The sequence below is a fragment of the Haliaeetus leucocephalus genome, unplaced genomic scaffold, assembly GCF_000737465.1.
Source record: "Haliaeetus leucocephalus isolate CR32 unplaced genomic scaffold, Haliaeetus_leucocephalus-4.0 Scaffold101, whole genome shotgun sequence".
NCBI lineage: Eukaryota > Metazoa > Chordata > Aves > Accipitriformes > Accipitridae > Haliaeetus > Haliaeetus leucocephalus.
Window position 1 is genome coordinate 1,149,825 of NW_010972537.1, and position 16,292 is coordinate 1,166,116.

The window sequence follows — 16,292 nt, forward strand, 5'->3', positions numbered from 1 at the left end:
AGTATTTTGTATTTTTGTTGTTGTTTAAAAAACAAAAGCCCCATCCCCTATGTTCAGGGAGGTAAATCCACCTACAGCAGAGCAGAAGTGCTGTGCCATCCTGTTTTGAGCAGCATTGGCCCCTGAAATTTTTGCAGCTTAGCTTCAACAGCAAAACCAGCTTGTGAACACCTTGAACCAAACAGATGCAAAAATACTAACTGCAAATCAATCACATGGAAGAGGGAAAGGGGAGACTTGCTAGAGCTCTTACTATAAAAAAAGTCTATTGCCAAAATAGTGTTTTGCTGAATTAAGATGTATATACACATAATGACATAAGCTATTTTTGACAGGACGTGGAGTTTTTTTGGTGTTAAAAGAATGGTTTGATTGTGTTTTAAAGACAGAAATATTGACATTCCGAGTCAGTGAGTTGTTTTTAAGATATTGAAGCTCCAGTGTATCTGCAGTAGTGGCTACAGTCATTGTTTCCTCTGTACCTCCTTGCACCACGGTTCCTCCCCTGCAGCTACACTAGCTGCATTTGTTTATATAGTAAAAGGAAGTGTGTGGGCGGGCTAGGCAAGGAAAAGTGGTCTCCTAATAAGTGCTGGCTGGGATCATAAAATTTCAGCTGCCCAGAGGATTCCTTCTGTGTCAAGTGCTGTGTTTCCCTCTAGGCACTGTTAAGCGTAGCTCTGTGCATGTGCTCATACCATGTCCTGCAGTGATGTGGGAGGAGGAGCCTTACTGTCTTGTGCTTTGCTGTTGACTGGAGAAGTTTTTTCGTTCTATTTTGTTTTTTATTAAGAAAACTATAATATAATTTTTCTTATCAAATAAAAGTATTTTAAGTTTTAATGATGGTGAAGAAGGGGTGCTGACAAAATGGGTGACTGAGTTTTGGATGGGGAGGGCTTGGGCAGGGAGAAGATTATGCTTAACTTCATTTTTGTATTATTATGGTTATTTATCTTAAGTTTCCATATATCTTCAGTTCATTCCACTTTTAGAAAGCAGAGCTGCCACCAGCAGGAAAAAATGTTGCAGTGATTCCAGCTTGGGGCAATACAGCATTTTACAGTCAGTGACCTCCATTACTGGAGAGTTGTTTGGGACCTCTTTGCCAAACGGAAAGGAAAGGGTGTCTGAGATGGGCCCTGATGCGTTTTTACGTTCCTTGCATGCTACCAGAGCTCTGCCAGACGTACATGCCCCGAAATGCCCCATTTACTAGACGAATTATTGCAGCAAAAAGCGCGTAGCTTCATTTTTAACATGAACTTTAAAGGGCATTTTCAAAGAGTTGATGTAAGAGGTGCCTAGGTCTGCTGTGTATTTTTTTTTTCATCTGCTCTGAGTGTCAACGCAGCACAAAACACATTCGAAGTCTGTTGGATTTTCCTGTGATTCAGGCTTGGAACACTTAAGTCCTCTTCCCTGTGACTACTCCTAAATTATGGGTTGGAGATGAGAGGGAGAGTAGGGTGCTTCACAGCACCCATCATAGGATCGGGTGGTGGGTCAGAACGTTGCCCCTTTGGGCAGAGTATGGGGTTGGGCTTTGGGCACAGTGGAGCAATCTCTGTTTGAGCTGTGCACAGCTGACAAAACCTCCGAGGGTCACTGAGGGCAGAGTGGAGCCGGCCTCGCCACCCTCACTGTTTGCATCGTGTGGAGTCAGCATCGCTGGAAATGGCCCTCCTCAAGCTCAAGGCGACTTTGCAAAGCTGACATCGCTTTGAGCTGCAGCCACTTTTCATGGCTTTGGAAGGCTAAATGAAAATGCCCCTCGATGCAGTGAAGTGTTGGTTTGAATTTTCATTAAACTGCAGCTCTGCATATTTTACCTGTCACTGATTCATTTAGCTAGCTGAGACATCACAGTATTGCACTCAAATTGTTGTGAAAATATTTGCATTCTAATACTATGAGGACTTGTGTCCCTAAGTAGGATATAATGTAGCTATGTGCTTTGTAAACAACAAAACAGCAGATGCATTACCAGAAAATGAAGCATATTCCCATTTTATATTGCAGACGGTAAAATATTTCTGAGATGCAGACAGCTAGACCGGCAGGGGTGGGGGTTTGGTAGCAAATCTTTCCCCTTGCTGTGTAAAGAAACAGTTGTTAAGGCTTTTAAAAATGTGGAGGCAAAAGGAGGGGGAAGAATCCAGTAAAAATACATTTCTTTTGGGAGGCTTCTTAATTTTGTTTCTGTGCATGCTATCAGGGACATATATTTCTTGGGCTAAGCTTTAGCTTGTGCTTGCATTCAGAACCTGACTGAAGGCTCCCTTGAAGTGAGAGGGAGCCATTAAATGGATTGAACAGGCTCTAAATCAGACTCCAAGACTTCTTCCTTCCTATCTGCTCTTCTTTCTTCTGTCTTGCTAAGTCACTTCTGCCTGCCAATGGACAAAACTCTCTCCCTCCTTACAGCAGGCCATTCAATATATGGGAACACCAGGCATGGAGATGTGAGGAGGCAGGTGTGAAATTCTCCCCAAAATGTTAGGCTATGGAGCATACCAGTGGCTTGCAGCAGCACAAATATCTTCCTGTCACCTCTGACATGCTCCTCACTTCACCCTGTAACCTAAGGTCAGAGAACTGTCAATGGCACAGCTCATGTGAGCACGACCTTTGGACATGTACAAGATGAGGGCTCCCCCCCTCCATGCTTTAGATATACCAGCGTTATTAAAAGTACCTTTTAAAATGCATAGCTCATTTCTAGACTGCTGGTCTTTGCTTTCTTATTTATAAATATTTTTCCTTATTTGCTTGAGAGAGTTTTCCCCTTTAGAATTACAGAAAATATGAAAAATACATTGAGAGTTTGGGAAAGATTGGATTAAAATTTCCTTTTCCAAAATGGAGGAGGTAGAGAGCAAGAGGACATCTGTGCATGGAGTACCTTCAATAACGTGCTCTTGTGGGAGGCTTCCCCCTCTCCCGTATGGGACAGAACTGCCATTTTAGGTCTAAATTTCCCATGTTTTGAAGAGTTACATGGCCCTTTAGGTGGGATAATTCTAAAACCTGAATATATCGCTGTATCCCATTCATACTTGGACGGAGTGAAATGCTGTCTCACGGTGATAGGAAACATACTGTTGCGGTTTTTTACAGTAAAGACTGTTTGAAGTAAAGGCCTCCATGGGAACAAGTTCCCATTCCTTCAGAAGTCTCTGAAAGTATATCTCACTTAAAATGTATTTTATAGCTTAGAAGGGCAGAACAAAATTGAGGGAACTGCAAAAATTTTTTGTCGTCTTTTAGAATAAGTGGCTTTTGGGGCTACCAGTCTTGAGAAAAATCTTAAAAGTCCACTAAACGTGTGCTGCTGCTTTGCCTGTACTGGCTTTTTCTCTCTGACACTGTCTTTCCTTCATAGAGCCACTCTGCTGTTCCTGATAGTCATGGAAACTTGGGGAGGGAAGCAAACCCATGTGAAAAATCTTGTCCAGAAGGAATGTATTTGTTGCTAAATTTTCTAGCACTGTTTACAGTTTTCCTCCATGTTATTTATAAATTTTATATTCAGTGAATGTATATTGTCTTTTAAGGTAATGTTGCATAATGTTCACTTTTTATAGTGTCCTTTTATTCTAAACAGTAAAGTGGTTTTATTTCTATCACAGACATTCTGTCTCTGCTTCACTTATATTACTTTCTGTCCACTTCAAATGTACACAAATGGATTTGCAAGTGGATTTATTCATTTCCTTCCCTTTCTTGATACCATTTTATTGGGCCCAAAGCAGATATTCCACCTCTGGCAATTCTTGTGCTTTGGCAAAGATCCCTCCAGCAGTCCCTCCCTTTTTTTAAGAGATTGCTTTCTCTAAGATTTGTTATTGGGGTCATAAGCCCAGGAGAGGTGAAAAATCCCTTTTGAAGTTAATGTATCCCAGTTGTTAACTGGCCATAGGGGGTCACTACAGAGCAAGGCAGTCATTATGGCTGTCCTGTAGTACCAGTAGGGCCTTAGAAGAACAGTTCCCAGATTGCTCTTATTTCCAGTAAACTAATCACCAGCGGGAGGGTTGAAAGGTACATGCCCGTGGCAAAGGGAAGAGAGATTCATCTTTCGGATCGTTTCTGCTGTGAAGTGTCAGAGCCTTGTGTCCTCTCTTTAGGCTTACTGTTTAAGGCTGGTTAAAAATGCCTTGTTGTCATGAGAAGGAAGCTTCAGAAAAAGCACTTTCAATTAAATTCAAATGCTTACAAGAATGGGCCTACTGTTAGAAATTTCCTTTATCTCACTTTTTTACTTTAGGAAAATCTCTATTCTCTACACAGATGAAAGAAGGAAACAGATTTTAAATTCTGTTCTATGTTTAATCTAAAGGTTTAGAAAGTAAGCTTTGGAGAGTTTTAGACATAGAAGGATGAGGATCTCTTATGTGAGAACTTCATTGCTTAAAGTGTACCACATTGCAAAGAGGTAAAACCATAACATGAGTTATAAACACTTCCAGGGGGTCAGCCATCAAAGGACCACAGCGTATTTTATGAGTGCTGACTGGTACAGCTTGAAAATGCCTCCAGGAAAGGGAAGAAAAAGAGTGGGAAAGGGGGATCATTATATTCCTATCTGACACAGGGAGAAGCTGATGCACAGCGGGCTAGCGACATTCACAGGTACTTGGAGTGACGACTGCAATGGAGCTTGCTTGGTGTAAGCGCTTGCCCTCTCAGGCTCTCATAGACCGGGATACTGTGAAGATGCACCCAGAAAAGATCTTGAGAAGTTAGGTAGATTCATTCTGTGAGGCAGACCCCCCACCTGGAAAGGGCTGGCCTGAATTTGCCCTAATGGATCGTTGCTTGTGTAAATGTTTGGAAAGTGACTGATTTAAACCAGATTACTCAAAATTGCATGTCAACAATAGTGTTTGTGTTCAGATGAGATTATCTACACTTCAAAGGGTTCCTGTTTTCTTCTGGAAGTAAGCAGTAAGCATCTGCAAGTAAGCAATACCATCTCCAAGTAGGTGATCAGTTATAAAGGTGACAAATACGTGAAATTAAGATCAGTGCTCTGCTAAACCAAACTACTATGCTGGTAACAATGCATTTACACGCTGAGGAATCAAGAATCAGATTTCCAGACAAGAAATTAATGCTAAAACTGCTAGCAAATGTATTTCCAATGAAAACCTTAATCAAGCCTTCCAAAAATACCATTCCTGACGTGATGATCAGACAAAGTCACAATTGTCCTTGAAGCATTACATATGTCACAAAACCCTCTGTATAAATCAGCGGGAATCAAATGCAACAGGATTTATCAACTAATTTGTCTTAAAAGTCTGCAACAAACTGGCACATAGTGTTTAAGGACCATTCATTTCTTTATGTCTTATGATAATACAACTCTTAGTGAGCATTACTGGAGTGCTTCACAGCACTCATGACCGTACTTAACCTTCATGACATGCCTGTGAAGTATGGAAGTGCTGTTGCCCACACAGTTGAGGTAGAGAACAGATCATTGGAACAGAGAGATGGAGGACCAGCATTTCAAGGTATTCAGGTACCTAGCGAGCACTGGTGGGATTTTTTTCACAAAAACCTAAATGAGACTTCCTTTTTAATTTTGAAGCTCCCACTAGGTACCTATATCCACCATCAGGTACCTACATCCTATTAGGCATTGCAGTTGGCCCACAGTGTTGCAACAAGTGTGTGAGAAAAGAGGGGCTTGAATGTTTTTAAGCCCTAGTTTGACATCTCAACAACCCTAATCTTCAGACTGCTAATGCTGCTCAAGTTCACAATCAAGCATGGGAAATAAGCTCAGCCAGCCAGTGGCTTGCATGGGGGGGGGGGGGGCAGGGTTCACACAGGGTCTCATCAAAGCCTCAGCCAGGTAAGAAGAGCCACTAATTCATGGATGTAAGTTGGGAGCAAAAATTCATGAAGGACCAGTCATCCTTTTAAGCCAGGGAAAACAAGAGGCATGAACAGTTTTAAACAAAGCCACTCACTTTGCTGTGTTCTCCAGGACTAAATGCACCTACGCAGATCTCTTTGGAAGGTGCCCTAAGAGTTTGGTACGGTGCCCAGTAGCCACACAGGGCACTGAGTGTTTCGTTGTTGACAGGAAGACTAGACCCCAGAGCCACTGTGCAAAGGAAGCATTACAAGCTGAAACAAACTCTTTTTCAAGAACTCCAATTTACTTTGAGTACCTAGTGAGGCTGAGTGATAGATGTTTCATGGATGGCAACCACGTGACAGCCCAAGCAAACTGACACTGTGAAACAAACGTCTCTTATGGCCCATATCCCAAATCGTCAACGTATTACAAACAATTCCAGGCAGGGAAAAAAATCTGCTTTATCTGAATAAAGTGATTCCTTGCTCTAAGGGATGAGCCTTTGTCGACCAGATTTTACGATGGATTTTTGCTTTGGTTTTGAGCCTGGTCTGAATGTTCACTTTTTCAGAGTCCATACATGACCTGGGGGAGGGCTGGGCAAGAAAGGAAAGAGGTTCCCGAGCAGTGCTTTTTTGCATATGGCTTTTTAGCTAGTAATTCTCTGTAAGTAAAATTGAGACTCTTCCCAGCATACCCACCGCCATCTCTCGTGCCCAACTCACATTCGTTGCTTCTCCCCCATCCATGCTGGCAACAGAAGAAAGCGAAGGTACTCACCATTTGCTTATGGCTTGGGAAGAATGTTTGCTCCACGAGGGGGAACTTCTCAGGACCCAGCGAGTTGAAGATTTTAATGAGCTGAGAGAACTTGGGGTGAGGGAGAGGGAACAAAAAACAGACACAGTGGATGTCAGTGGCTTACTGGCTAACAGGTAAGTGCTTGCAAAATGTTCTGGTACTGGTGAAGAAGGTGAGAGAAACATGTTATTATGCCTTTCCCACCTTGCTTTCTTGACCTGAGAGCAGCAAGAAAATATGAAGTTGCTGTATTTACCCAGGGTCAAGCCAGCCTGTGTACACAAACCTTGGGCTAAGTGAGCGCAGAAGGGGTTCAAGAGCCAGAAAGGGGTCAGTTTGGGTTTAGTTACAGACCTGCTATGAACAAGCTTTGCTTTCCAAATGTGACTGGTGGGGGGCTCTTCTTGGTAGAGGAAAGGGCTCAGAGGAGGTGACCTCAGTGCCACCACTCCTGAGCAGAGAAAACTAAATCCCAGATCTCCCTTGGATCTCTGCCCCACAGACAAATCAAAGCAAGGCACATTTACCCATTGTGCTGAAGGGAAGGAGAATTGCTAAGGGGCAGAGATGACTAGAGGGAATTGCCAGTTCTACCTGGTTTGAGTGTTAGACCAAGGAAGCATGAGCCCACCGTCAATCATAACTCATTTATTATGAACCAAGGGTCTCCCAACAGCCCCCCATGCGTGGTGGGAGAAAGGGGACATCTGCTACTCCTGTCCCATCTACCAGTGAGGTCTGAGGGAGGCACCAGTCTGTGAGGATGGTATCTAGAGAAAGCAGTATGTAACATCAGTGGGGAAAGCAAGTGCTGGTATTTCACGTACAAGAGCGAACGTTTGCTGTTGTCCCCACTTGTCAGCATGACCTTCGCAATTATCACCACTATCATCCCTGTTATAAACTGTTTATCATTCAGGGTTGTGCCCAGCCAGACACAAAGCTCCCCATGGTAGGACTAAGCTTTAATTTCTGTTCAGGTTCCAAAACCCCAACAGAAGCATAGCATAGCAAATTCCTGCTCCGCTTCGGCCATCTGTGAAGCAAGCAGACTATTTTGTACATCGTCTGCAGCCTCCCTGTTCAATCTATCATTGATCAGCCAGAGAAAAACCCAAAACAATTGGAGAAACTTAATAACCATGACAGAAAATGTTGCTAAAGCAGGGTTGATGATACACCAAAGAGAGTAAGAGGTGATATACATCCCAGAAACCTTGCGGATCTCAGGAGCAACTCAGATTCTTCACAATTACACATCTACCCATCCTGCTTTCTCTCCGAAGTGGTACAGCTCCGTTACCACGGACAATGCTGAACTGGCAGTGCTGTTGGTGAAGTGGTTAGACTGGCAGCCTTGCAGAAGGGGGACTAAAGCTGAATAAGGTAGACGATTATTTTCATGGATGTTAAGAGAATAGGGGATTGCTCCACAGGTAAGGATTTTTGTTCCTGATGAGCTCACAGATGTGACTGAATTCCCCATTGATATCTTACTTGCAAAGTAATTTAGAAACTGAATTTAGTTTCCAAGACCCCTGTAATTTGGTAAAATCAAGTTAAATTAATAAAGGCCTCCAGTCTGGGCCAAGTCTCACTGTAAATAAGTCCTTTACACAAGTTTCTTCAAGTTCCCCATCAAAGCTAGGAATGCCTTCCTCTTGAAGGAGGTCTTTGTGTCACCTGAGGGAGGTAACACAGAGATTAAGGGAAGGAGACAGACATCTAGGGAATAAGGGAAGGGAAAGAAAGCCCTTTTTCTTCCCAATAACATCAGCTGCCTAATCTTACATGTTCTGAGCACTTCTAAGTAACAGCTGAAGCCAGTAAATGTACCAAATCGCAACCTCAAGGTTATGTTGCGGGCAAAGAGAGAGCTACTGAGAATGTTTTCTGCTGAGTAGCTATGATAGGGCTCCTGTCCTGGTTACTGGGCTAGTCTAAGCAAAAGCGTTTCTGTGTAAGAAGTTGAAACCTCATTTCTTGGTGGAGAAGAAGTACCCCTTGGGGAGTTAAAGGGTGGTATGGGTGTAAAAAAAATGTAGCCAGAATGCAAAAAAATTAGGCTGCAAGGTGTGTGCCAGACCCAGGCCACATGCTGAAGGGGCAGCTTTGCCAGCAGATTTGCAGACAAATGCAAAGAATCCTTTTCGTAATCTTATAGGTCAAAATGTGGCATTTAAGAAAACCCAGAAAACATCAAGAGGTGGCATATCCCATCACTAACACCACACCCCCCATGCATCAGCAAATAGGAGAAAAACTCCCTGTGTAGAATAATTATTGTTGGCAAGGAGGGTATTGATGTTGGGAAAGGAGGACAGCTTGCTTCTCTTAACTACTTGCACTAGCCTTGCACATTGTAGAGAAGAAAAAACAAAGCCCTGTTTTGACTAGCAAAGTGAGCAAAGAGGGCTTAAAAGTTAAACAGAATGAGACCGAGACAAGGAGGGGAGGAAAACCACCCTGGCTGAGAGCAGCACATGCCCCTCGCTGCACGTGCACACAGCCCTGGCGAACCATGGATGCCACGATGTTGAGGCGATGTACGTTTATCCTAGGAAAACAGCTCAAACAAAATAACCGGAACAACTGTGCAGCTGACAGACAGTGTCCTGACTTGTTCCTTGGGCTTCCTTTTGAAGCATACAGCTCTCGGCTGTTGCTGAAATAGCAAGTGTTTCAGATGGACAGATGAGAGACTCAGCCATCTGGGAGCCTCCTCAATGGGCCAAGCCTGCAAAAAGGTCTGACTTTGGTATTGACCCTCATGGGACAATTCTCTTCTTTTTTCCTTTTTTTTTTTGGCAATTGTTAGGGACAGGATATTGGCAGAGACACCCATGATACATGGTGCAGCAACCTCTCAGGTACCTGGTAGCAGAGCTCAAGTAGCACGTTCCGGTGCGTTTCAGTTGGGTAGGAATGTTACTGTCAGCCACTCAGCTAGATATAACTGCCCCTTCCCCATTTTGGTATCAGATCTTACTTTCTGTGGTTCCACTGCTTTTAGTGAGATTGCATTCAGACCGCAAAGCAAGACACGGGGCAAGGCAACGTGGCACAGTCTGGGTTTTAAGTGGGATGCCTTGCCTGGCTGGTTGGATATCTGAGTTACTTGCAGGGAGTCTTTCTAGAGAAATAAAAAGATCCATTCAGAGGATCTCAAGGCCTTCTGCATATTTTTAAAGTGTCTAGGTCATCAGGGAGCCTGTATCCTTGACAGTCAATAACAGCTTGGCTGGGAGTCTCTTGGACTCTGTAGATGACCGTCTTCAAGACTTTGTATTTCCTGCAGTCTTACAGATGCAAAAGTTGCCTTACAATTACGGACGTTACTGCCTGTAATATGAGTTCTACTCCGAGCATTTTTCCCACTGTATTTTGTATTGTAACTTTTATAACACAAAAATTATTGTTAGTGGTTGAAGCATTGTGTTTAGGGTGCTTGTAGCATTATTTCTCAATAGTTCTGGGATCATCTTAAAACTTAGGCTTCTTAGATGTTTCTCTGTGTGTGAGATCCCCCTGAATGTGTCTGGTTCTCTTTCAGAAATGCCTATTTCAAACTGTGCCTGTGTTTACTGCAAATTTTAACCTTTGAAGAAATTTGTGTATTGCAGTACTGGAAACCTGGCAAATGTCATTTAAAAGGGGGCTGCATGTTTGAGTAAGCTCAAGCCCAAACTCAGCTGATTGTAATTACAGTTGCTGAGAAAAAAACATTGTTGCAAATTGCCAAGGAAAAACAGTCTCACTTCCACCCCCCTCCACAGAATCATAAACATTTCTATGAAATGGAAACATTTTTGGAAAAAATAAAAAGGGAGAGTGAAAAGCATGTTTCCCAGGGGTATTTAATTTCATTTCTTCATCTATCATCTCAACTGTTTCTAGGTCCAAAAAGTTTCCAGCAATCTTTGTTAAGCAGATCCCTTATTTCAAGATGCCTGTTTTGCAATCAGAGTGGAACATGCACCAAAGTGGTCTGTCCCTATCTCTCATTTCCCAGCTATCACAAAACCAAAATTTTCTGATTCTACTGCCACGAAATTTTCTGTCCTCAAATGCCCCAGTGCAATCTCCACCTGAACTTCAACCCGATAAAATTTCAGTGGTGCCAAATACCAGCTCAGATCCCATCTGAGCTCTTAGGTTACTTAGTGCACTACAATCATTGGTTTGGGGGGTGATGTGTGTGCGGGGCAGTAGGGAAAGGAGGCATTCTGCAAACCTGTTTTAAGTGTTTACAAGTGGTTTCCTTGACTCCTCTGGGAAGGTTGTCTGAGCCAGCTGTATTCCCTGTGAGGAAAGCATGGCACAACAGGACCCAGAATAGCTAGAGCTGAGTTACTGGCAGAGCCAATTTCTCCCACACTGCCTTGCCAGCCCTGCTTTTTCTTTTTTTTCTTCTTTCTTTTTTTTTTTCCCCCAATGTGCTGAGTTTGTTTGTTTTCTTTTATTTTAGATTCCTAAAAATAGGCCTGTCACATCTTGAGGCCCCTGCACACCATCAGAAATGTAATTACAAGGCATAAGTTGAAAAATGTCAACTAAGCCTTGACCGACTCAACCCCCAAAATCAGACGGAATAGGCCACTTGACTGTCTTCCTTCCTCAGCAAAAGCTAGTGTAAATGCGGAGGCTTTTTTGACTGGTCACTGGGGTCAACATACTCGTGTGTGTAGGACCAACTGTAGGAACCAATGCAAAGGTGTTGTACTGAGCCTGGTACTTGGTCCCTCTCTTCCTCCCCTTTCTGATCCCAGCAACACTCGTCCTTCAAATGGGGACCGAGGCCAAAAGTCCATCATCAACCTATACAATGACAGAAAAGTGAGATTTTTCTCACTACTCTCATTACTGCACTGCAACATTTTTGGGAAAGACAAGACCCTACTTTTGGTCTCAAAAATCCCCTAAATGTCATAAAAGAGGTGAAAACTGAGAAGACCATGTCTATTAAACTGGCACTTTTTTTTGTAAGAAATGAGTTAAATCCAACCCTGCACAGTCATGGAAATAAAAGTCTGAGTCATTACAGACCTCAGCTGGATTTGAACTACCAGTCAACACACGGAAGACTAATAGGATATTTATTCCAAGGAAAAAACAACACCTAAAAAGACTTAATTAGGTAACAAGGAAGACAGTTACCACTTGCTATAAACATTCCCTCTCATCCCAAGCTACATACATGCAATGAGTAAGGGGAATTCCTAAAAACGTATCTAAAAATTTTCCATGGAGGACATATTGGAAAGTCCCATCTCCTTGTCACATCCATATAGCTTGTAGTTCCCTGCTTTGGACCTAGAATAATGCGGGGAAACTTCCATTCTAGGAGCATCAGTGATCAGAAAGAGCACTTTGGGATGAAACTGATTGGAAGACCCAGATGTGGACTCCAAAATGGTATCAGCATCTGATTTCTTCCTGCAGGTGCTATGATGCCAGCCTTACTCCTCTGGCTCTCCTGCTCCTGAAGTTTCTGCTGACTTAAAGCTGGTCACAAAACAGGTCTGGGTATTAATTACAAACTTTGATTTGGGGCTGAGACAAACCAGTGATAATATTTTTTAAGATTTTTCTGAGATTTCCTGGTGAACTTGCCAAATTTAAAGAACAGGTGAAGGCGGGGTTCTAGTGCAAAATATCAAAACGCTGTCCTGTTCTCCCCAGGAGCTGACTCAGCCCAAGGTGTTTCCAAGGTGCAGTCTTTCAGGCTCAATGAACCAATACTTTATGATAACCTTGTATTTCCTCCTGAAACTGCTGAAAAACTCTACACGCTTTCCGCTTTCCTTCTGCCTCTTTCCAAGGCCTTTGTCATTCTATGTACCCTTTTTTCCCCAGACCTAGTCATTGAAGAAATCATCTCTCTACCTTTCTTCCCTTTCTTTTCAGCTAATTTCCTCACAACAAAGCACCACCCAGAAAAAGTAGGAAGAGGAGACAAGAGAAGACAAGTGCAGGTTGCACTTCTGCAAGAAATGGATAATCTTAGTCTTAGCCTGGGGCACCTGGCTACCACAAGTATATATCCAAGAAAAGATGCTAGAAATGGCATAGTTCAGATACCCTCTGAAACAGTGAATGTTAATGTTTCTTTTAAGGTAGTTTTACTGTGTTTTGGTCAGGACAGAGATGTGCTACTATTGACCTGCTATTAATTATTGCTATTCATCTACTCTGCCTTACAGGAAATCTAGGTGTTACCGTACTATTGGCTGTTTGTGACGCATTAGAGTGTGGGACAGGTGAAATGTCCTACTCAGGGTGAGGAAATAACACCTTGATATTACTAGAGGTTGATAAAGAAGCACTGCTGATGGTTTTTTTTTCCCAAGAATTCCCAGCTGGATTCCGAGGGTTGTTCAGATGGTGGTTTTAACCTAAAGAGATGAATTCCTATGAAACAGACTGGAAGCTGAGTTTGGTGCTTTATTGGTACCACATATCTACCTTGCAGCATTGGCATGCAGTAGAGCCGGATCGTCACTTACCACCCAGGGCTTGCTGCAGAAGTTGTAGATGGAGTAGAGGGAGTTGACGGTGTGGATGCCGCCGTACTGGAGGCCGATGATGAGGCTGCGGAAATCCTCTCCCAGCGCCATGCTGTAGGCATGCTGCCGGATCAGGACAAAGTCGGGCTTGAAGGACCTGGAAGAGACATGAGGAGTGACGTTTTACTTTTAAAACCACTCAGCAACACTTCTAGCCTCCCCCTGTTCCTTCTCCATCCTTCCCCTTTTCATTAAGGCATATTGCTCTCCTTTGTGCCTCTCATCATGGTTTGCTTGCGTCAGAAGGTAACAAAGCAAACAAAAAAACTCTCGTAATTAAAAAAAGGAAAAATCCGACATAGCTGCAAGTGTGAGAGTGTAGAAACAGGCCAAAGAGATTTGCTGCAGTTTCCATGTCACTCAGGCATGCACAGGAACAAGCCACAAGTGGAGCCAAGGGTCATAAATTCACTGGTGGGGGGATTCTCTTTTCTTTCTAAAAGCTTGGCCGTATTTGGCAAGCTTGTTGCAATGTGCAAGGCAGATGAGGGAGAGAGTTTGTTTCCTGACGATTGAACTCGATATTGAAGCAATGCCCAGTGGGTGGGAAGATCATGAGGGATTTCAAACAGCTATCGAACACGTCCATACATTGACATACATTCCTCCTTTAATCAGTTTACTACATACGCAGCACATCCCAGGCTCTTATGGCTATGAGTCAACAAGTAAAGGGCAGGCATGGTAATGTAATTAATCAAATGAGCAGAGCCCCTCATCCAGTGTTGTGACTCATGGCGCGGACTTCCAGAATATTATTTAGCAAGACCAGAGCAGGGACTCCTATGGTTCAACAGCAGCAGCTCTCAGCAAATACACAGAAAAGTGAGGCCCTTTCTAGGTAAGCCAACAGGCGACAGATTATCTTTCAAACAGCCAGATTTCATTCCTTGCTGACGCTGTGTCTTCCGAGCCCTTCAGGAATCTCTGGAAACAGCAGCTGGAAAGAAACTGTTCCCAAAATGGAGCTCAGCAGTTCATTCTTGAAGGCATGGAAGGGGCTTTTCCACTGAAAGAGGGGATTATTTTGTACTTTAACAGAGGTTGCATCAAGGACATTGGAAAACTTTCCATGCTGTATTAAAGTTTTCAGAGAAATGAGCTCTGTAACCAGGTCCCATTACCTCACTACCCTCGAACATTTTCCTTGCTAAGAGACTATAATTTCTATCCTTTGGATGTATGAGCTGGAAATACTTTGGGTTTATAGCCCCTATTTATATTTCCATCATTCTGGCAGGGAAATCCGAGATAGTGACTCTGGGCCAGATTGTGGCAACAAACACTGTATACAAAACCCAGGGCAGCTTTGTTGTTTTAAAGCCGTTCATTTTGTTTGTTGGCCTTGGGCTTTTGTTATCGCCCGAGACATGGCGAGGAGCACGCTCTGCTTTTGTGATGCAAGAGGCCAAGCTTTGGAAATGTTGTGATTCCCTCCCATGGAGTATTTTTAAACCCAGGCATGTTCCCTAATGTACTTGGCACCAAAGGTGGTGCTTTCCTCCAGCGGCGAGATGCATAATGAGCATCGGGAGGGCTGCGCTATCACTCTGCAGCTGATTTATGGACCTCCCTGGTGTCAAGGGGGGTAAGGCACGCGGTGAACCCCTGCTGAGAAACAGCAAGTGAATACAAATCTTGGAAAGCTTGAGCTGCTCCATTCTGCTGGACTTGCCGTGTAGAAAGTACCCCAGAGGCAGGCACAGGTCCTCAGGAAGGATTAATCAGCTTTCTAGGACCAGGACGCAATATCTGCTCTGGGTTACTAAACAGTTGCGGTGCCTGGAGGGGCAGGAGCTTCAGGCGTGTGCCTCCTTCATTCAAGTTTTCTGAGCGTATGAAGAAGAAAATGGTCCCCGTTATGGCTCAAGTCTTTCCCCAGATTTGACTTGGGGAACAACACTTACTGGGGCTGCACGGTAATGGTTCGGACCATTGCTCTGGTGTCCCCAGAGGAAGCAGCGGTATTTGCCCTTGAACATCTCCCCCGAGCCCCCCAGGATGGGGATGTGATGCTGTGGTGGGGAGGAGGCACTGCAAATGAGCACGGCCAGCTGTGGGGGGAGGACGCACAGCGGCTGGGAAACTGCCTTCAGTGGCTTTACTTCTGCCAGCCAAAAGTTTAGAAAAAAAAAAAGCTCTTTTCAGATCCTGGCAAAGGAAGAATTTCTCAACTTAGAAGATGGACACAAGAATACCGAATTAGTGTAGAAAAGCCTATTCTCAAAGCCTGCATCGTGTAGGAAGGCAGGGCACTCTCTCATGCAGCAGATGAGGAGTGAATCTCTAAAGCGAAGGTGGACACTGAATCCCTGTTTTGAGCCATGGGACAATGAGGATGTTCCCATGGATACTGAGAACAAGGCAGAGGAGTGCAGGGCCTGGGACTAGCTGCGAATAAACATCAGCTGGAGAGCCCTGGAGTCTGCGAGACGTCTGTAATGGAGAAACAGAGACCAGTGGCAAAATGTGTGGCAAGGGGATAGGAAGGATAGTAGGCAGTAAAAGGGAAATGAATAGTCATGGTAGGAGTGGTGGTGTGAAAACCGAAGAACTGGGGGTACCAGTGATCTGGGGAGAAAAGAGCTTAATCGCTTCACACAAGGATTCTTGATTTTTTGTAGATTACTTTTGCAAGCTACCGCTCATTCTCAGAGTGTAAAACTTAAGCTAACATAGGGAGCCTCGGAGCTAGTATCCGAACTGTTTCCTTTGCTAGTTCAACCCAACCCAATAACATCTCCCATGACAGAAAGTTGAAATCCTTGGCAGACAGACAGGTTAGGCAGAAGTCCCACATTTGAAAGACCGTTGCCAAAACCTCAGGGTGAGCCAAACTCAGTAGCACCCACTGTGCTGAGGTCCTAAGCACCCGAGTCCGGCAGGACTAGGAGAGCTATGGTAGGAGCATGGACCTTTCCTCTCCACTAGATCTGTCCAGCCAAAGTTTAGATGACCACAAGTGGTCTTGAATACAACTGTACCTAGACCCCTGCTAAAGACAGGTCATGGGAATGGGTTTGGTCACAGAAAGAATACAGGAGAGCCCA

At 43.9% G+C, this 16,292-nt stretch overlaps 1 protein-coding gene across 2 annotated transcripts in view; it reads right to left on the reverse strand.

Moving 5' to 3' along the window:
- Positions 1-16,292, reverse strand: part of SYN3 (synapsin III) — a 177,267-nt gene that overhangs the window by 125,281 nt on the left and 35,694 nt on the right. For both annotated transcript variants that reach the window (XM_010585368.1, XM_010585369.1), the window contains 2 exons: positions 13,183-13,339; positions 6,656-6,745 (listed from right to left, as the gene is read on the reverse strand). In XM_010585368.1, coding sequence (XP_010583670.1) covers positions 6,656-6,745; positions 13,183-13,339 — 247 coding nt within the window. The remainder of the gene's footprint in view (positions 1-6,655; positions 6,746-13,182; positions 13,340-16,292) is intronic.